This window comes from Xenopus laevis, chromosome 7S (assembly GCF_017654675.1).
Source record: "Xenopus laevis strain J_2021 chromosome 7S, Xenopus_laevis_v10.1, whole genome shotgun sequence".
Lineage (NCBI taxonomy): Eukaryota > Metazoa > Chordata > Amphibia > Anura > Pipidae > Xenopus > Xenopus laevis.
Genome location: NC_054384.1, coordinates 61,261,703 through 61,284,212, shown reverse-complemented (window position 1 = coordinate 61,284,212; position 22,510 = coordinate 61,261,703). Strand labels below are relative to the sequence as shown.

The following is a 22,510-nucleotide window of genomic DNA, read 5'->3' as shown; positions in this document are numbered from 1 at the left end:
GTTTTCCATAGAGGTGGAGTGCTGACCTAGTTTAAGTGGTTAGAAATTTACGTCACTGTGTGTTGCCTAGCAAATTATAGTTTCCCACCCTTTCTTAAATGTTTTCATAATAAGTGGATAATTTATAAGTTTTAAATATATTCCCTCAAGCTAATAGAAAACCATTAAAAAACCAATACAGTTTTTTTTTCAGCAAAAATCTAGTAAACTAAATATTACACATTGTTATTATAATTATTTCTATACGGTTGTTGGCACTAATAGTAATAATTCACTTGAGTAATGGGTTATAGACTTGTAATTTTCTTCAACCCCTTTGTATGTAATAATTAATAGGAAACACAGGGATGTATCGTTTTGGTAAATTATAGGAACTTTTGTAATTATTGGATAGTATTGGCATGTGTTTCAATTATTGCGATGTTTTAAAATTTGTAACGATATTTTTACTTTACATAAAAGAACCTAAGTGAGACAAAATTTCAATATGCTGTAACAAGTGTATAGTCGTATTCAAAATAGCTGTTTTATTTATTTATTTGAATATAATGCAATATAATGAAATGAAACACAAAACATTCAGAATTATCAGGGTGACATAAAAAAGCATCACAATACATACAGTATAAGTAAACTTTTTCTGAGCAGGAAGAGCTGTTTTAGTAAAAAAGAAAAGTAAATAATTATGGTAATATACTGGGTGCCTACTATCTCCAATTTCAGTAGAAAGACATGATTTAAAAAAAGAATGGTCAGGGCCAAATGTCCAATAGAGAGACTGCCGGGTTTCCAAGGAATTTTGTTATTATAATCACTCACAAATCAGGGACATGGACATCAGAGTAACTAACCCAAGGGTGTTGCTCAGGATTAAATAAGGTTTCAGTACTGCAAAGAACCTATGAAAATCTGGATTTTTGATTACCATTCACAATTCAGATCAGAAGAAAACTGATTAGAAATTAATAAGTGATGCATTGTGTGTGTGACTGTGACAGCAGAGACATGGTGATTTCAAGTATAGGGAAAGGACAACCACAATTTGAGAGGTCCTTCAACTTTTATTAGCAAAAGTCTTCTGTGCCAATGATGCTTTCTCCAATGGACTACGTTTTCATTGGCTGCAGGGACAGCAGAAGTTGCAAAGTCTTAAGGGAAAGAAGAGATACTAGCTGCATATACAGATGCAAATAAAAATGAATAATTCATTTCCATTGGAGGCATGAGAAAGAAATATTGTTCCACCCAGGGGGTGTCAGACCAGTCAGTTCAATCAACCTGACAAACAGAGACATGTCACATCAATAATTACTCCCTGGCTTGGTTACCCTATTCTGCAATGCCATTTGATTGAGGGTGGTTAAAAACGAATCTTAATTCCCAAGGTTTACATAGCTTTCTTTGGAATTTTTAACAATCTGAAACCCTCTGTAGAAACCAATCTCAAACAATTCAGGTTACAGAGTTGCCCTGGGAAGGTGGTAGACTGACAATAAATCTCATGACAAGTTGGTTCCAATCATGGTAGTAAATGGGCAATGGCCACAGAAGGCCACACAGATGGAAATAGGAAGACCTGTATTTAACACAATTCTTTGGTATCTTTCTTAAAAGAACAGTTCAGTGTAAAAATAAAAAATGGGTAAATAGGCTGTGCAAAATAAAAAAAAGTTTCTAATATAGTTAGTTTTTCCAAAGTGTTTTTTATTGTATTAACACAAACATGCCATATACATATGTGATGTCATACATACTGGTAAAAACAAAACATGGGGTAAGGGGAGGGGTACCCGTTTCTCAGTTTTATTGAATGTTATAGTTTATTTGATCCAGATCCAATCCTTCTTGTATCAACCATGGTCCCCATACTTTTTTGCTCGGTTTCCCCTTTTTTCATGTGTGAGTTTATACAGAGGGTGTACTGTATTTATTAACCTTCTCCACTTTTTTATTGTGGGTCTTTTTGGCCCCATCCAATGCATAAGGATCTTTTTCTGCCATAGAAGTGAAAGGTTTTTACTAGGGTACGTGTAGGCTTGCTTGTATTCGGGAGGTCTTCGATAGCATCTAGTAGCACTTGTTTAGCTTCCGTTGTATGTGGCAACCCTAGGTCGTCTGTCATGTATTTGGTTATGTTGTCCCAATACTTTTTGATGTAGGGGCATTGCCACCACATGTCAATGGGCAGGGTTTATTTATTGTGAGCAAATACTGAAGTATATTTTATCATCAACATCCAGCTACGTAGGCATCATCTTATAAATATGGGTATATATTTTTACATTATGCTAATGGTAATTGTCAACTTTTGAATTTATCTGAGGATGGATTGATTGGCACTGCACCCCATATCAGAATACCAATTCTTAACCACATTTCAGATTTCACTGGTTATTTTTATTTGCCTACAGACTCTCTTTACAGACCAGCCTCAGGTTGCCTATGTACAGCAGGATGCTACCACACAGCAGGTGACACTTTATTATTTATATACTACCTATCAACCAATTAAATTGTGTTTTTGATACAGTATTTTAAACCACAGCTGCATGTTGTATGTTTTTTCCCTTGATTTCTGTAATGTAAAAATAATTGGCATTAATTTGCTATTATATTGTTACATTTTTTTCAACTAAGGAGAAGAGTACCTTTTGTAAGAAGTCCCCTTTTTTAGCCTACCTTTTTTCCACTGTTCCTCAATCTGGCTATTCAGCTTGCAATGATGCCCTGGGCACTGATCTGTGGTGTCATTGCAATACTGCTGGGCAAAAGGTAATTCTTGAAAGACTAACAGAGAAGCAGGGCCAGGGAAACATAAGCAACGCTGCTGATAACCTTTGTAATATAAACACTTAAAATCTATGAACACTATAATATTATGAACTCTATTGGAATGTTTCTACTTTAGAAAAAAACTATTTAATAGCAATTACTTTTAATGGACACCCTATGTCAAAGGTACCCCTTTGTCTTTCAGCCTCATTTAAGTAAATATATGAAGGGGACCTGTCAACCAAAACATAAAATGCTGTATAATAAAAGTCCTTTTCAAATTAAACAGGAAGCCCAAATTCTTGTTTTTTTTTTTATTAAAATGTTCTAAACTCTATTAAATGACTCAGCTGTCAATCATTTATTGCCTGCCCCTCTTCCATGCCTAAAGGTGGCCATAGATGCATAGATATTATCGGAAAAAGATCTTTCATACAATAATTGTTGCATGTGTGGTGGGAGACAAGGCGGGCGATATCGGTAAAAAGCCTTGAATATCTGACGTCTCAGTGAAGTTTATTTTGGATTTGGAATTATTTCTTAGGGTTAGATTTATTTCTTTAATAACACATATGTTTATTTTACGTGCTTTATTTATTTTAAAAAGTTTGCGATTTTTTTTTTTTAGATTATTTATCATCAATTGGTTAAAGCAGTATTCTAGCATTTGAGGAAATAAAAACTCCCAGCAGCTTACCAATGTAGAGTGGAATTCATAGATTCTACTTTCCGTACGAATAATGTAAACATCATGCATAGACGTGCTGGCTAGGAAATGTAAGATCTCACTTGCTGCATATACTTGGATGATTTTTTAAGGGGTTGTGATGTGGCTTCCTGCTGCTTAAAATGAGCGGTTTTCAATTTCTTGGAGATGCTTTGTTGAAATGTTCTTCCATTTCAAACATCAGTGGCTTTGTCTAATGCATAAAGCACCTTGGGTGCTGTTTTGTTGGTTTTTATGCATTTAACTATAAATGTTCTAGAACTCTGAAATTGTAAACATTAGGCATATGCTCAAGAGGCTCTGTATAGTTTATATAAATGTGCTTCTGTGTATCCTTTGGGGCTGCCATTCAAGTCAGATTGGTCTGTTGGACACACTTTGCATAACTGATAGCACATAAAGGGGCAGATTTACTAAGGGTCGAATTTCAAAGTTAAAAAAACGTTGAAATTCGACCCTCGAATTGAAATCCTTCGACTTCGAATATCGAGGTCGAAGGATTTTTAGCGTATTCGATCGATCGAAAGATCAAATAGAAATCGTATGATCGAACGATTTTTAGCGATCGATCAAAGGATTTCTAATTGACCAAAAAAAGTTTTGTGGAAGGTCCCCATAGTCTAACATTGCACTTCGGTGGGTTTAATCTGGCAAAGTATGAAGTCGAAGTTTTATTTAAAGAGACAGTACTTCGATTATCGAATGGTCGAATAGTCAAAAGATTTTTACTTCAAATCGTTTGAATCAAAGTTGAAGGTCGTAGTAGCCTATTCGATGGTCGAAGTAACCAAAAAATTACTTCGAAATTTGAACTTTTTTAACTTCGAAAATTCACTTGAGCTTAGTAAATCTGCCCCAAGGTTTTTAGAATGGTTTTAGTGCTTCAAAAAGAACTGAAGCCTCAAGAGAAATATGGCTAGAAGTGCCGTGTTTTATATACTAAATTTACTGTACAAGCCGAGAGGATCAGCAGCCCTATAACTGTTATGAACCAAACCTTCAGAGTTGTCCATATTCATCTTTTAAGTGCCAGTCCCACTCACATGCTTAGTATGCTCTGGGATGCTAATGAGAAGCTAAGTTTAGGGTTAATTTGAAAACATTAAGCAGAACATGAGGTTTGTCACAGAGCTGATGCTACAGGGCTGATTATTAAATCAGTGCTATTGGATAATCCTAAATAGAAAATTGCCATTTTAAGAAATAAGGGCCGGCCCCTGGGATCCTACGATTCATGGTGCACACAAACAAACCAATACGTGTTAGGTCACATGAGCCAATTAACAGACAGTTCTGTCTTTTGCATCCACACTTCTTCCTGTTAGTGCATGGGCACATATGCGGATCTTCGCCACGGTTTGCACCGTGGTTTTTAAAAAAGCTCACTGCTGCATATATGTGCCATTGCCTTAAGCTTAGCCGCTAAGCGTGTCTACATGGCGTTCTGCTTTTTTTAAAAACCGCGGCACAGACTGCGCCGAAAAACTGCATGTGTGTCAGGGGCCTTGCAGTTAGAGCTGCAGTATTTCTGGTCAGTTGATCTCTGAGGCAGTGCAGAGAATATCATAAAATGGGGGCTCAACGGAAAATATGTAAAATGGCAATATTTACTTAAATATATATCAAATATATCTTCCTGTTTGGTAAGATTTTTTAATATGCCACTTAATAAGTATTCATTTTGGGGGTATAGTTTTCCTTTAAATGGATCTACTGGTGCTATCTAAAGAGGCATATATCTTCAATGCAGAGGATGGAGTAGTGTGTAGTTAAGCTTTTTTTCTCCTATAAAGGGGGTAATTTAAAAATAACCTTTTGCGTATAGATATATTATAATGACAGAAAATATGAGAACATAATTAAAAGCAGTATCTGTCTGTCCCTCAATATTCCTGCAATATGTGTTCTGTCTATAGAAAGAATGTAGCAGAAGCCAGTTAAATGACACATATAGGGGCAGTGAGATTGTAAAAACTCACCCACTTTCTATTCTTTCCTATGGGATTTTAAAAAGCATATTGATCAAATGGTGAACTCCACTGATAAATACGATTAAAAAAATCCAATAGGAATGAATAGAAAATTAGTTTTTCTTTGGTGAGTTCTAATCTGACACTTTGATAAATCTACCCCATAGGGGGAAATTTACTAAAGGGCGAAGTGGCTAACGCTGGCGAAAATTCGCCAGCGCAACGTCATCTCGGCACTTCGCCAGTTTACTAACGGTAGCTGGCGTAAATTCATTGGCATAATTTTGGCAAGGAGATAGACTCTGGTGCAACTTCGCACTCTAACTCCAGGCGAATTTACGGTCTGGCGAAAGAGTGTTACTACGTTACTACAACGTTTTTGATTTTACTGACCATTACCTCTATCACCAGACTTGCCTTCTCCTTCCTATTTAAAGGGTGATAGACTGGAAAAGATTGAAAAATTTTTTTTGGGTATCCTCCTTCCCCCCTACATTTGCTAACATATGGCTCCTAAACTATACTGTGGGCACATGTGTAGGGCATTATAACAGCTTTATATAATTTTATTAAGGTTCCCTGGCCTTGTGTAGTGTAATGTATTTGCTGCAGCATATATGGCCATTGTACTTTAACTGGACACCGTATGCTAATTAGCCAACTCTAGCGTAACTTCGAACTGCTGAGCGTAATTTCGCTGGCGTAATTTCACCAGCGTTCGGTACCCTGTGCACAATTTTGGATTTTCGAGAATTATCGTTGTGCAGGCGAATTTACGCCTGGCGAAGTGTTGCGATGTGCTCAAAGCCATCGCTGACAAATTTTTGCCTGTTAGTGAATTTGCCCCATAGTGTACACTACTCTTGTGTATTTATTCCAAACTGAATGGCAACCAGTTGTCAGTGGGTTTCTCTGGCAGCTGTTATTCAGCAAGGGAGCAACAACTACATTTGCCATTAGTTTAACAAGCATATGCAGAAGTATGCAAGGCCTTTTAGAATACAGAGCATTGAGAGGCGATTTTGCTATATTGTTTGAATAACACACTGCAGAAATCAACAAATGCAAGGATGGAATGCATTATCCTAAAACCTGTTAACCAGAAAACTTCATGGAACTTATGGAAAGACCATATCATATAGAGTCCATTTTAATCAAATAATTCTAATTTTTAAATATAACTTCCTTTTTCTCTGTAATAATAAAACAGTACCTTTTAGAGCACTTGATCCCAAATACGAAATAATTAAATAATCCTGTTGGGTTTAATTCACGTTTCAATGATTTTCTAGTTGACTTTAAGGTATAGAGATCCCAATTACAGAAAGACCCCTTATCTGGAAAATGCCAGGTCCCAAGCATTCTGGATAACAAGTCCCAAACCTGTCCTACTTTCAATTGCAATCTGCATTTACAAATAACTTTAAAATCATTTTAACTGTTTTAAACGTGTTATGTTTAGTTTATTTTGTGTGCTTTGTGTCTTTTATAGCTAAAACCAATAAAGCCTTACCTATAAAAAATACTATATAACAGAAAGTTGCTTTGAATAACATTTGTTTTCATGGAGCTAATTTTCATTTTGGGATTTATGTCCCCTATAAATAATTGATGGCTTTCTATACATCTGTAGGATGAACGGTTTCACATATAAAAGGGAATTATTGCTGCTGAGAATATTTTAATCAGAAGCTATACAGTCTTTAAATGTTAGTAACATTATTTTCAATTGTTGATGTTACTTTTTGATATAGTTGTGAATTCTTTTTTAGGTGACTGTTCTTCTGCCTGCTGCGCAAAGCATGAATGCTGCCAATCTTGCTGTTCTAAGTGGAGTCTCAGAATCTGCACAGACAATGTCATTGGATCCAGTGTCCCAGGTAAATAGAGTAGCAAAGCATTTTTTTCACTGTAAGTGAAAGTTTTTGCACTCCGCCTTGCAGCCTAAATAAATTGCTGCATATCACTCCACTGTTTCTGAATGCATAAAAACATCAGTATTTCAGTCATATGTGTCTATTTGTCTATGTTCACATTTGACTGATTTCATTATTATCCTTACTACAGTGATTAAAATAAAGTTAACTAATTTCAGTATTAAAATTATTATTATATTATACTCCTAATACTGGGTTCAATATTATATACAGTATGTATTTTTCTTTTAGGCATCGTTGACAGTGCATGATCATAGATTACCTCCTATGGAGAGAGCAGACAGCTCAACAAATATGAATTCTCTTCCAAGCCCTAATGCTCATTCAGATGCAAAAGAAGATGATGATGATGATGAGGAGGAGGAGGATGACGAGGATGATGAAGAGGATGATGAAGATGGGGATGATTCTGATCAAGATGAATGGGAAGCAGAACCTCCACATCCTTTTGATCCAAATGATCTCTGTAAGCCACCATGTTACATGAATGTAAAATACTTATTTCCTAGAAAGTCATTTTAATCATTGCTGCATATTCAACCAACAAACAATGTCTATTGGTTTTAACTTATACCCAAGAACCCTAATAGCAAAATCTCAATTGCCTTTGCTTTTTCATATTTAATTTTTTTATTCTACCAAGAAGATTGTCATCAGCAGGCAGAACAGAAAAATAGTATTAATAGTTTCTTATTTCTGTTGTTGCAGGGTGTGAGGAATGCAATAATGCACATCCATCAGTGTGCCCCAAACACGGTGCCCTTCATCCAATCCCCAACCGCCCAGTCCTCACCAGGGCACGAGCCAGTCTGCCTTTAGTGCTTTACATTGATCGGTTCTTAGGAGGCGTCTACTCAAAGCGGCGCATTCCAAAACGTACCCAGTTTGGACCTTTGGAAGGGCCTCTGGTGAAAAAAACAGAGCTGAAAGATAGTTACATCCATCTTAAGGTTGGTAATAATATATATTATGGGGGTTATTTACTAAACTCCAATGCAAAAATCATGAAAAATGTGAGATTTTTTTTGATAAAATTAGACTTTTAAAAAATCACAAATTTCTTTATTAAACCCTAAGGATGGAAAAGTCTGAATCTGAAAATCCGGTATCTCGGACCTGTCGAGGTTGCATATAAGTCAATGGGAGAAGTCCCAATGATTTTTTGATGTGCGCTGGGCTTCGTGCAATACTCAAAGTTTTTGGAGTTTTCTGGTGAAAATTGCAAAAAAAAATGTGAAATTCGTGAAAATCTGATGGAAAAAATCCGGAAAAATTGTGAAAATCAGATTTTTTTCCCGCAAAGCAAATTTCCAGGATAATTTAATAATCAATAAGTGTAAAAAACCTGTGCGGATTTGTAGCAGATAAGTTCGGACTTTGATAAATACCCCCCTATTTGTTATAATTGTGTGCATTCAGTCAATGCAAATCGGGTCCCCTTTTTTGTATATACTTAGAGCAACCTCAAAATAGAAGCAGAACAAAAAGCAAAATAAAAAGAGAAAATTTAGTAATATAAATTATATAAAGAAAAAAAACTGAATACATCATAATGCATAAATAAGTAACCTGCATGCACATACCAAATGTATGAGAGATACAGAATGGGCCACAGAATGTACCTAAATAACTCTAATATTGTATACAAAACTGTGAAATGTTGTAGTTCTTACATTGTAATAACACCACTAACTCCGCTAATTTGCATATTTTTAGATTACAAAAATGTAATTATTGAATTACAGTATTAGTTTACACTGCGTTCGGCGCCCTGGACGCAACTTCGGATTTTAGTGAATTAGTGTTGTTCTGGTGAATCTACGCCTGGCGAAGTGTTGCGATGTGAGTGGAGCGGACGCTATTGCAAATTTGGCGCTTAGTAAATCTGCCCCTAGGTATTTAACTAATGCAAAATTAATTTTCCCTCCCCTATTCTTTGGGTGGAGTTCCCCTATTATAGAAGGTTGTTGCTGCTGAATTCACTGAGCGGCAATACAATTAAAATGGCTTTATTTTATTGTTTACTAATTGCAGAACATATTATTATTACAGTTTGGTATAATACCCCTCTCAGCCTGCATAATAATTTACTGTACTTTCAACAAAAAAGATAACAGTGGTATGTCTTTCATTTCCCATGGAAACATCTGAGTACCGGTGGGGGGGGGGGTTTCTGAACAAAGATTTTTAGTGAAGCAGTATTCAGTTGTATGAAATTAAATCAAATGTGGCTGTGAAAAAATTTGCCAATTTGAATGTATGTAACTGCTCAATACTGATTACTGGCCTTGAACTTCATGTCCAATCAAGAGAAAAGGTATTTAAGGTGGCCAATTGCACTTTGTGCTTTTGTTTGCCTCTCCTCTGAAGAGTGATAGCATGAAATCCTCAAAGCAACTCTCAAAAGATCCGAAAACAAAGATTAGTATTATGGCTTAGGGCAGTGATCCCCAACCAGTAGCTCGTGAGCAACATGTTGCTCTTCTACCCCATGGATGTTGCTCCCAATGGCCTCAAAACAGGTGCTTATTTTTGAATTCCTGGCTTGGAGGCAAGTTTTAATTGCATAAAAACCAAGTGTACTGCCAAACAGAGTATCAATGTAGGCTGACAATCCACATAGGGGCTACCAAATGGCCAATCACAGCCCTTATTTGGCACCCCAAGAACAGTTTACATGCTAATGTTGCTCCCCAACTCCTTTTACTTCTGAATGTTGCTCACGGGTTCAAAAGGTTGGGGATCCCTGGCTTAGGGGAAGGCTACAAAAAGCTACCTCAAAGGTTTAAACTGTCTGTTTCAACTGTAAGGAATGTTTTTAGGAAATGGAAGGCCACAGGCACAGTTGCTGTAAAATCCAGGTCTGGCGGGCGAAGAAAAATACAGGAGTGGCATATGCAGAGGATTGTGAGAATGGTTACAGACAACCCAAAGATCACCTCCAAAGACTTGCAAGAACATCTTGCTGCAGATGGTGTATCTGTAAATCGTTCTACAATTCAGCGCAATTTGCACAAAGAACATGTGTATGGCAGGGTGATGAGAAAGAAGCCGTTTCTGCATTCACACCACAAACAGAGTCACTTGTTGTTTGCAAAAGCTCATTTAAGCTGGCCATAGACGCAAAGATCTGATCGTACGAATCGAGGATTCGTACGATTTTCGGACTGTGTGTGGAGAGTGCCGACATTTTTCATCCGGCGGAGATCAGTCGTTTGCCCGACCGGACAGGTTAAATGATTTCTGTTGGCTGTGTGTAATATCTCTGCATGTATCGCCGATCGCATGATTTTCAGTGGGAGACTGTCAATAGCTGTGGTTGTACAGAACTTTTGTACGATTGCTGTCAGGGGCAGAACATCAGCTGATCTGTTCTTTTGTACTTTATTTGATCGGAATGGTTAGTGGCAGGTCGGGAGATGGGGAAGTCCGATCGTACGTTGATTCATATGATCGGATCTTTGCGTCTGTGGCCAGCTTTAGACAAGCCACAGTAATTTTGGAACAAAGTGCTGATGAGACAAAATGTAGTTATTTGGTCATAACAAAAAGCACTTTGCATTCCAAGAAAAACACCTGCTACCTACTGTTAAATTTGTTGAAGGTTCCATCATGCTGTGGGGCTGTGTGGCAAGTTCAGGGACTGGGGTTGGATGAATTCAACCCAATTTCAACAAATTCTTCAGGATAATGTTCAAGCATCAGTCACAAAGTTGAAGTTACTCAGGGGTTGGATATTGCAACAAGACATTGACCCTAAAAAATCTACAAAGGCATTTATGCAGAGGGAGAAGTACAATATTCTGGAATGGCCGTCACAGTCCCCAGACTTGAATATCATCGAAAATTTATGATTTGAAGCAGGCTGTCCATGCTCCGCAGCCATCAATTTTAACTGAACTGGAGAGATTTTGTATGGACGAATGGTGAAACATAACGCCATCCAGAATCCATACACTCATCAAAGGCTATAGGAAGCGTCTAGAGGCTGTTACGTTTGCAAAAGGAGAAGTATTGATGTAATATCTCAGTCAGGGTGCCCAAATTTATGCACCTGTCTAATTTTGTTATGATGCATATTGCATATTTTCTGTTAGTCCAATAAACTTTATGTCACTGCTGAAATAATACTGTTTCCATAAGGCATATTTTATATTAAAAGGAAGTTGCTACTTTGAAAGCTAGTCCAATGATAAACAAAACTCCAAAGAATTGGAGACTTTTTCATGTGACTGTAAGCCAATTTGATGTGTTTTGCCCATCATTTTTCAGTAACTCAGTTGTGCCCAAACACGAAAATCACCATGCATTGCCCAGTATGAAGCCTGACAAACATCAAATTATTCTGTAGAGGAGTATGGACATTCCTAAGGCTGGGTTGTCCAGCTGGTAACCTGAAGGTGTTATATTGCCTCCAACCTCTCCATAGACAGGAATAGTTCAATGTAAAAATAAAAACTGGTAAAATAGATAGGGCGTGCAAATAAAAAATGGTTTCTAATATAGTTAGCTAGTTATAAAAGTAATCTATAAAGGCTGGAGTGACAGGATGTCTAACATAATAGCCAGGACCCAACTTACAGTGTATTTTTACACTGAACAATTTCTTTAATGTTCCATGCTATATTTGGACTTCACCATCTTAAATGCTCCCCCACTCCCTATTGAACTGCAGTGTGGCCAGGGCCCTCATTTTGTTTTTGCTTTAGTCCAAAACACCTAGAGGCTGTGAAAGGCCTCAGAAATGTAAGCACCATATGGCCATGTAGGTCCTTAGGCTACAACTGAATTTCTATCTCAGATATTCCTGTCTTTTTCCAGGTAGCATTGAACAGCCCTGTTGATTCGGAGGGGGCATTTCAGGAGGATCTTTGGTTTGAGCTATCCGAAGAGAGCCTTTGTAACTGGATGATGTTTGTACGGCCAGCACAAAATCACTTGGAACAGAACCTAGTAGCATATCAATATGGTCAACACATATATTATACCACAATTAAGAACATTGAACCCAAGCAGGAGCTAAAGGTAAAAGATATATGTTAACATTTTGTTGTTGTTATGCAGAGTTGGTTATTTTTATTATATGCATATACTTCTGTGTTTGTGACACAAATTAATAAGCTAACCACATTTTGAATAACTATGTTAATTATTTTAAGATAGTTGTTGGCTTCAGAAATGTTTATAGGACTTACTGTCTATAGATTTCCAAAGGCGATGCCAGCCTAGTGGTTGCCAAACAAGTTCATTGTAGATTGTTCACTGATATGCTCAAGGTGGGCAATATTGGGCTGATCCGATCATCTGGCCCTCAGGCTAGACAGGCAGTCAGGAAGAGGACTTCCTCAGTAAAATCGAACCTGCAAAAAAATAATTATATATAATTATATATTATATATATATATATATATATATATATATATATATATATATATAATTATATATAATTATTTTTTTGCAGGTTCGATTTTACTGAGGAAGTATGCCAGCTTTATGCTATTTCCATAGCACAGATGGGAAAATAATAACTTGTGCTTAATTATCTAGTGCTGTATTAGTGGCACTCATTTTTTACTATAAATATATTCCTTTCTGTAAAGGTGTGCTATAACAACTTTAGAAAGGGAAGTACAACCAACACTATATATAATCTACTCTTAGTATTAAGCTTCTTAATATAGACAGTTTTTCATTATGATACCGTCCTAAATGTATGTCAGATTTATACAGAATTTTTCTTTCGTATTTGCAGGTCTGGTATGCTGCCTCTTATGCAGAATTTGTAAATCAAAAGATTCATGACATAACACAGGAAGAGAGGAAGGGTAAGAATACCAAATTAATGGTATAAGGAGGGAAGTTTGTATATTTCCTTCACAGCTCTGTGATAGGAGTAAAATGTATATCTTATACAAATACTGCACCTGGTCTTCTCTTCCCCCACTATTTTAAACATAAATGACACACAGGGGCACATTTACTAATGGTCGAATATCGAGGGTTAATTAACCCTCGATATTCGACCGCCGAAGTAAAATCCTTCGACTTCGAATATCGAAGTCGAAGGATTTACCGCATTTCCTACGATCGAACGATCAAACGATTTTAATCCATCGATCGAACGATTTTCCTTCGATCAGAAATTTGTTAGAAAGCCTATGGGGACCTTCTAACATTGATGTTCCGTAGGTTTTAGGTGGCGAAGTAGTCGGTCGAAGTTTTTTTTAAAGAGACAGTACTTCGACTATCGAATAGTTGAACGATTTTTAGTTCGAATTGTTCGATTCGAAGTCGTAGTCGAAGGTCGAAGTAGCCAATTCGATGGTCGAAGTAGCCAAAAAAAAACATTCGAAATTCGAAGTATTTTTTCTTATATTCATTCACTCGAGCTAAGTAAATGTGCCTCACGGTGTTATACATTTTCTGCATTTGAAATTTTACATTTTCAGTTATACAATCATTTATAGGTTTGTTGTGGTAAAGTCTCAATAGTAATACGTCACATTAAAATGACTTACTTTTCCTATTATTAGTTCTTCGGGAACAAGAGAAGAATTGGCCATGCTATGAGTGCAATCGTCGTTTCATGAGTTCTGAGCAGCTCCAGCAGCACCTTAACTCTCATGATGAGAAACTGGACTTCATTAGCAGGTAATAAAGCTAACACAAAAGCAACTACCTGTATGGTTAGTTAGTTAGTTAATTACCATATTTTAGCACTTTTACCTGCAGTGATATTAAACAAAAATGTTAACTGATATTTTAATTGAAATATTGTTATTGAATGTGCTTATTAAGGGATAAGAAGGTGCTGCTGGGATATCTAAATACTTTATTAGGGAAAATTAATATTATATACAGTCCTACATCAGCCCACAGCCATGTAGGAACTTGTCCTTCCATAATGGATGGCTGATTACTTAGCAGCACAACTGCAGCATGTTATACATTGGTTTAGGAAAGATAATACAGATGGTAGCCATCAAATACTAAGCATATGCTGGGGGGGTCAGAGAACCCCCCCCCCAAAAATGTACTACTGTGCACATCACATTTATGTACCCTAATGATCAATACTATGTATAAGGTTTGGAAAATGCCAATGATATATACCAAAGCAACAGCTCCCCCCCCAATCCACCACTGGGCAAACAATTGTAATTTACCTCAGTTTTTAAATTCAGAGATACAAAGTATCACCCAACATGTTTCTGGCATATGTATAGATAGACTGTCCATGGATGTCTTTAGTGGACTATTTAACATATGACATTACAGACCTATGTCTGCATTATCGTGTTGATCAGGGATCCCCAACCTTTTAAACCCGTGAGCCACATTCAGAAGTAAAAGGATTTGGGGAGCAACACTAACTTGAAAAATGTTATTGGGGTGCCAAATAAGTGCTGTGATTGGCCATTTTGCAACCCCTATGGGGATTGTCAACCTACATTGAGGCTCTGTTTGGCAGTACACCTGGATTTTATGCAACCAGAACTTGCCTCCAAGCCTTCGATTAAAAATAGTGGTGGCCACTGAGAGCAACATCCAAGGGGTTGGAGAGCAACCTGTTGCTCACGAGCTACTGGTTGGGGATCACTGGTGTTGATGAAGGACAGGCATTCAAAAAGCAGTCTCCCCCAACAGGCATATAAGAAACAATTAATAATTTATTTAGGTACACATGAAGGTAGTCTTACGTGTTTCAGGTACAACAAACACTTAATCACGAGCCTATTAATAATTATGTGTTGTACACGAAATGCATAAGGCTGCCTCTTTGTGTACTTAAATAAATTACGTTTGTTTCTTATTCATAGTAATATATTAGCATACATAATAACATAGTAAGGTAGGTTCAAAAAAGACACATGTCCATCAAGTTCAAGTTTTTAAGTCTATACATAACCAAAAACACCTCTTCAATTTGCCTCAGAGGGGGAAAAAATTCCTTCCTGACTCCCAAGACAATTGAACCAGCCCCTGGATTAACTTGTACTATGAGCTGTCTTCCATAACCTTCTATTCTCTCCCTTGCTTAAAAGCCATCCAACCCCTTCTTAAAGCTTTCTAATGTATCAACCATCATGACTGAATCAGGGAGAGAATTGCACATCTTCACGGATCTCAAAAGCATTAGATAGATGAACAACCCTAACTTGGCCAGTCTCATAGTCTCATAGCTCAGATTTTCCATAAATTTTACAAGCTTACTTGCTTTTCTCTGGAATCTCTCTAATTCAATAATGTCCGTTTGTGCTCTGGAGACCAAAACTGTTCAGCATATTCTAGATGGGGTCTTACTAGTGCTAGTCTATACAGAGGAAGAATTACCCCCTCCCCCTGCCAATCTATGCCCCTTTTAATACAGCTTATGGCCTTATTTGCCCTTGATGCCGCTGACTGCCTGCTATAGCCAAGTTTATTATATACAAAGACTTCAAGGTCCTTTTCCATTTTTGATTTGCCTAGTGCAGTACCATTAAAGGTATAAGTGGCTTGCATAGCTGAAGGTTCAGGGTGGTGCACCTGGGCCTTCCCTGTACTTTTGTAAACCACTTTTGGGAATTTTTAATTTATTCATTGTATGTCAGCACTATATTCGTGTCTTCTTAAAACTAGAGAACAAAGAAGTTTAATTGCAAAGCAGTTTGGGGAAAAAACACCTAGCTGAAGTAACAAATGATCAGTTCAATCAGGCATTAGAAGACCCACTAAAATCATATTCATGGCTTGTAGTCACTTCTCTCAAATTTGTATCCTATATAAAGCCTACATTACATTTATAACTATGCAAAGAGTTCAATTAAGAATAACTGCAAATTGTGCTAAATGTCATCAGGGAAACAAATTTGTTTCATGTCGTTTGGCTTGTTTTAAGATTAATATATACTGGGTGGTGGTCAGGTGGTCATGTGGTCAGGCAAGAAAAAGTTTACATTAGGTATTACTGAAAATCGTTACTCCAAATAAAATGTATTAGAGAATCTCTATTTTGGCATGCAGAACTATAGTCCTTAAAGGGATACTGTCATGGGAAAAAACATTTTTTTCAAAATGAATCAGTTAATAGTGCTGCTCCAGCAGAATTCTGCACTGAAATCCATTTCTCAAAAGAGCAAACAGATTTTTTTATATTCAATTTTGAAATCCGACATGGGGCTAGACATTTTGTCAATTTCCCAGCTGCCCCAAGTCATCTGATAAACTTCAATAACTCTTTACTGCTGTACTGCAAGTTGGAGTGATATCACCCCCCTCCCTTTTCGCCTCCAGCAGCCAAACAAAAGAACAATGGGAAGGTAACCAGATAACAGCTCCCTACAGGGCCACCATCAGGGGGGGACAGGGGGGACTGTTGTCCCGGGCCCGGATGTTTTGGGGAGTTAAGGGGGGCCCGGCCGTGCTGCACTTACTTGCATTTACTTGCACAGCCGGTCCCCTGCATCCGAGCTCCGATGACTTCTTCTTGTGTTCTGATTCGCCAGTGAAATGTAAGTCCCGGTAAAGCCACATTCTGATTGGTTGGGAGAAGTTTGAACCGCCCCTCTACTTTATCCAATCACCATGCGCCTTTACCGGGACTTACATTTCACTGGCGAATCAGAGCACAAGAAACTGAAGATACCGGCATCTGAACTCCCTGGCTAAGGTACGTGCAGTTTTTTTTTCTTTTAACTTGTGGGAGCCCTGACCAATTGTTTTTTTAAATGTGTGGGAGCCCTCTGCTAGTTTTTTTTTTTTTTTTTTAAGATGTGTGGGGGCACTGGCTAATAGTTTTTTTTTTTTTTTAAATGTGTGGGGGCCCTTTGCTATTTTTTTAAGATGTGTGGGCGCCCTGGCTAATAGTTTTTTTTTAAAAAATGCGTGGGGGCCCTGGCTATTTATTTTTTTTTTAAGATGTGTGGGGGCCCTGGCTAATTGTTTTTTTTTGTTGTAAAAAATGTGTGGGGGCCCTGGCTAATAGTTTTTTTTTAAAAAATGTGTGGGGGCCCTGGCTAATTGTTTTTTTTTTTTTAAATGTGTGGGGGCCCTTTGCTATTTTTTTAAATGTGTGGGGGCCCTTTGCTATTTTTTTAAATGTGTGGGGGCCCTGGCTAAAAGTGTTTTAAAAAAAAAAATATGTGGGGGCCCTGGCTAATTGTTTTTTTTTTTTAAATGTGTGGGGGCCCTTTGCTATTTATTTATTTTTTTAAGATGTGTGGGGGCCCTGGCTAATTGTTTTTTTTGTTGTAAAAAATGTGTGGGGGCCCTGGCTAATAGTTTTTTTTAAAAAAATGTGTGGGGGCCCTGGCTAATTGTTTTTTTTTTTTTAAATGTGTGGGGGCCCTTTGCTATTTTTTTAAATGTGTGGGGGCCCTGGCTAAAAGTGTTTTAAAAAAAAAATATGTGGGGGCCCTGGCTAATTGTTTTTTTTTTTTAAATGTGTGGGGGCCCTTTGCTATTTATTTTTTTTTAAGATTTTAAGATGGCTAATTGTTTTTTTTTGTTGTAAAAAATGTGTGGGGGCCCTGGCTAATTGTTTTTTTTTGTAAAAAATGTGCGGGGGCCCTGGCTAATTGTTTTTTTTTTTGTAATGTGTGGGGCCCTGGCCACCAATGTTTTTTTTCTTTAACCACCACCTGACCACCAAAACTTGTAGGAGGGGTCTGGGCACCAAAGTTATTTTTTAACTTGTAGGGGGGCACTTCATCTTTTAATGCCTGTGTGGCCTTCATACTGAGGGAGGGGTGGCGAGGGGGGGCCCCAGAAAATTTTGTTGTGTGGGGCCCCGTGATTTCTGATGGCAGCCCTGGCTCCCTAACACAAGATAACAGCTCCCTGGTAGATCTAAGAACAACACTCAATAGTAAAAATCCATGTCCCACTGAGACACATTCAGTTACATTGAGAAGGAAAAACAGCAGCCTGCCAGAAAGCATTTCTCTCCTAAAGTGCAGGCACAAGTCACATGACCAGGGGCAGCTGGGAAATTGACAAAATGTCTAGCCCCATGTCAGATTTAAAAATTGAATATAAAAAAATCTGTTTGTTCTTTTGAGAAATGGATTTCAGTGCAGCATTCTGCTGGAGCAGCACTATTAACTGATTAATTTTGAAAAAATTTTTTTTTCCCATGACAGTATCCCTTTAAATAGCTCACATGTGAAATTCTTCAAGGGCCTGATCACCTTCCAAACACTGCTTTCAGTTTAGTTGTTTTCAGATTGTTCACCAGAAATAAATACTTTTTTCAGTAGCTTTCCATTTATAATTTTTTATTGTTTAAAAAGTTCAATTTTTATGTCTCTGGTGTCTGTCTGGCAACCCAAAGATAAAAAATGTATCAACTAAATGAATCTATTTAGAACAGTTACAGAGTCAGCGAACCCTACCCCCCCCCCCCCGTGCTGAAAAGGTGAAAAAATAAACTTTACACTTCAGTATTAGAAAAACGTTCACAAATAGAAAATAGAAAGTAATTGCAAAAAGTCTTTATTTCTGATGATCTATCTGAAAACAACTAAACTGGAAAAAGTTTTAAAGGTGAACAACCCCTTTAAGATACAGACTTGGAAGACATATTGTGGTGTTCTGTATAGTTTATATCCATAGGTGAAGCCCAATTAAGCATGGGAAAATTAGAAACAGTAATAATGACAACAATGCATGACTGGAATGGTTTCAAATGTATCGTATAAAACCAACACCTGTTTTTTCTCATTTTTTTATTTTTATGTTAATTAAAAACAATACAAGATGAACAAAGTGCTGGGATACAAGTGGGGAATGTAATAAAAGTCGCAAAGAGCAAAAAAATTTCGCACCAATAAGACTAAAAATCCACATCTCGCAATGTAATATTGTTCCTTAAACTGTCATTGCATTGCGAATTTTAATTGCGCTTTGCGATTTTTAATTGCGCACTCATAAGAAGTGCTTGAAGGTGTAATCTTTTGGAGCAAACAAAACGACTTTTTCAGTAAGAAGTTTTATTACATTGACTGCGCATTGGCGCAAACTATAAAATTCGCAAACGGTCTTTCACTGTCGGAAGTGGTCGCTAAACAGTTTCCGGGCTCGCAAAAGCTATATTAAATTCGCACAAAGCAAAATTTGTTCGCGCAAAGGCATAACTTTTCGCATTGCGAATAGTTTTTCCGTTAGCGATTTTTATTACATTCCCCCAATAGAATGCAAGGGAGCAGAATAGTTCTTTGAGCCAAACAATAGCACCTTTGGTCAAACCCCACCTTTTTCATACTCCTATTAAATAAAAAATTTAATGACGCTGTTCTTTCAACCACTAGATTTGTCTCATGCCTTTGATTATTTTATAATTGTGAACAACTTAAAGCAAATTGTACTAATTCTGGAGTAAAGTCCTTATCCCAATTTAAACATTAAAACAGTCTATAAATCGGTCTACTTTATACAATTATTTGATATCAGATTTACCAAAATGCCATACTGCTGGTAAGAATCCTAAACTGTCCGCTTTATTACATTACAGAACAAAAGCACGTGGTCGTACAAGGACAAAAAGGAAATTTGGCCCTGGTAGGAGACCGGGAAGACCTCCAAAATTTTTAAGATTGGATATCTCTAATGAGAATCGGGAGAAGATTGGCCTAGGGACTCAGGTAGTTGCACAACTTTATATTGTATGGAATAAAGATAGTCTTATTCCATAGAGCTTATTTTGTCCCTTAGGGTGACATACACTTTGCACCAGGGTTAGTTGCAAGTACAGTGCAAAGGGCATTCTCAGTTGTGTATTTGTTTGCACATGTGGCTTAAGGAAAGGCGCACAGCCCTCAGGATCCTATTTTTGTGGTTTCAGGTGCACTTTTGTGTGCCTCTGTAAACCCACACAAATATCTGAGCCCAATGTTTCCCCCAATTTTTCTGGGGGTACCTTGAATCTCTTATGTGATCTGCAATTCTTCACTTTTTTTGTTGTTCCTTGTTTTTAATTTTTATTCACCAGATTATATTTTATTTATGTTCATACACCAATTTATAAATATATTAAATATACCTTCTGCTTTCCAACAGGAACTGCTGCAGTTCCACAGTAAAGGTCCACATTTTGGGGACTCTGGACATTCAACTTTAAATGGATTAGAGCAATCAGAACTCACACTTGGTACATCCACACAAGGGACGCCAAATCAGCAGCCTGACACCCAACTTTTGCCTCCAAATGAGATAAGCGCACCAGTGTCAACAACAAGCATTTTAACCGCAGAAGACATGAGACGGGCTAAGAGAATCCGTGTACGTTATATTTCGCATTAAATGTGTCCATATTAAATAAAGTTGAAGAAAGGATGAATACAAACTTTACTTTGATTTTCTAACTGGTAGACTGATCAAAACCAATATAAGAAACTTTACTCATTCATTAAGCATATATGGTTGTAAATAAGCTCTTGTAAATGACAGAGGTCGAAAGGATTTTTTCAACATTTTAGGATGTAAAAAGGATATAAACATTTTAGGATGTAAAAAAAGATATAAGAGATACTTTATAACTCAAAAGGCTTAGAAAGTTCTATGCTTAGCTACAGCAAAATGTGTTCAATAATGTATATGTTCTGTCCACTTTAGAAGCACAAACTGCAACACTATGCAAAAAATACTAATTATTATGTATATATGTTTCTAAGCTGGCAGTCTGATCAAACATGCGACTAATGTTATTAGTGTCATGAAAGGAAAAATAATGAATATGATTCTAAGCATGCTATGATTATGCTTTGCCAGTCTCTTTGCAAAGCCTATCAAACACCATTTATCTTGCTTAAACATTATTTTGCAGCAAAATCAAACTATGTAACAAAACAGCTCTTCTTCTAGATTAATTTTTTATTCAACATATGGTTACAATTTGCAATGTAATGCTTTGCAGCAGTGTTCTTCTTTTCAGCTGATTGCAACATACATACTGTATGCTACAACAAAATGTTTCCATCTAGTCTTAGTTTGCTTTAACAGTTTGCCTCCCACCCAGTTAATGGACAGCAAACTAGTGTTTAGTCTACTACTGTTTTAATGGACAATGAAAAGTAAAATCACTTTTTCCTCTACCATGGCATACTCTTCAGAATTTAGTTTGTATATATATTGTATATATATATATACAATCCACGAGGTAGCCAGCACTCTCGAAAAGTAGTCCAAGGTGCCTGGGTGCAGTATCAATGATATCAATACATATTCAGCAAGGAAGATCCGCACTCTCAGGTCTTAAGTAAAAATGTAAAAAATTTTATTGTTACATACGAGACTGACGTTTCGGCCTCCTCCGAGGCCTTTCTCAAAAGTGTCCAATCAATTACAAGAAAGCCTTATATACAAGTGTTGGCGGGAGAATAGACAAATTGAGGCTGACGTATTAACATCATCACACAAAGTGCGACTCCGATTTAGAGTGATATGTAAATTTTTACTTAAGACCTGAGAGTGCGGATCTTCCTTGCTGAATATATATATATATATATAAAATAAAATCCAAAAACGTAGGTGCACACAAGGTACTTTTTCAAAAAAAATAAAACTTTATTTGTTACATTTAAAAAGGTTGTTTCAGGCCAACGTTTCGGTCTCCACTTAAGACCATTATCAAGACCATCATCTTAAGTGGAGACCGAAAAGTTGGCCTGAAGCAACATGTATAGGTAGCACCTGGGTCAATTATCCCCTCTTGGAGTGCTGGTAAGACTAAGTATATATAGTGAATAAAGTACCCCCTCTTGTAAAATATAAGGATATTATAAGTTACCGAGGAGTTTCATGACCATATAAAAACACGAGGCCGAAGGCCGAGTGTTTTTATACAGGTCATAAAACTCTGAGGTAACTTCTAATATCCTCATATTTTACAACTGGGGGTACTTTATTTATTATAATACACAAATTTCCGTGAGTCATGTGACAGAAATGACATCAGAACTCACCGTTTATAACTGATGACATCAGAACTCACCGTTTATAAGGATATAATTTACAAGATATTCATGGCTTTTGTGTATTTTATATATATATATATATATATATATATATACTGCTATTAGGTGCTGTACAATTACCTATTTTAAGTGTGACATTGCAAGTTGTAA

The 22,510-nt window shown here is 37.0% G+C and overlaps 1 protein-coding gene across 3 annotated transcripts in view; it reads left to right on the top strand.

Moving 5' to 3' along the window:
• Positions 1 to 22,510, top strand: part of prdm10.S (PR domain containing 10 S homeolog) — a 54,328-nt gene that overhangs the window by 15,053 nt on the left and 16,765 nt on the right. For 2 of the 3 annotated variants that reach the window (XM_018227726.2, XM_041571307.1), the window contains exons 4-12: positions 2,412 to 2,471; positions 7,242 to 7,349; positions 7,638 to 7,872; positions 8,115 to 8,356; positions 12,228 to 12,431; positions 13,159 to 13,231; positions 13,940 to 14,057; positions 19,900 to 20,029; positions 20,445 to 20,666. In XM_018227726.2, coding sequence (XP_018083215.1) covers positions 2,412 to 2,471; positions 7,242 to 7,349; positions 7,638 to 7,872; positions 8,115 to 8,356; positions 12,228 to 12,431; positions 13,159 to 13,231; positions 13,940 to 14,057; positions 19,900 to 20,029; positions 20,445 to 20,666 — 1,392 coding nt within the window. The remainder of the gene's footprint in view (positions 1 to 2,411; positions 2,472 to 7,241; positions 7,350 to 7,637; positions 7,873 to 8,114; positions 8,357 to 12,227; positions 12,432 to 13,158; positions 13,232 to 13,939; positions 14,058 to 19,899; positions 20,030 to 20,444; positions 20,667 to 22,510) is intronic. The other variant, XM_018227728.2, reaches the window with a different exon arrangement.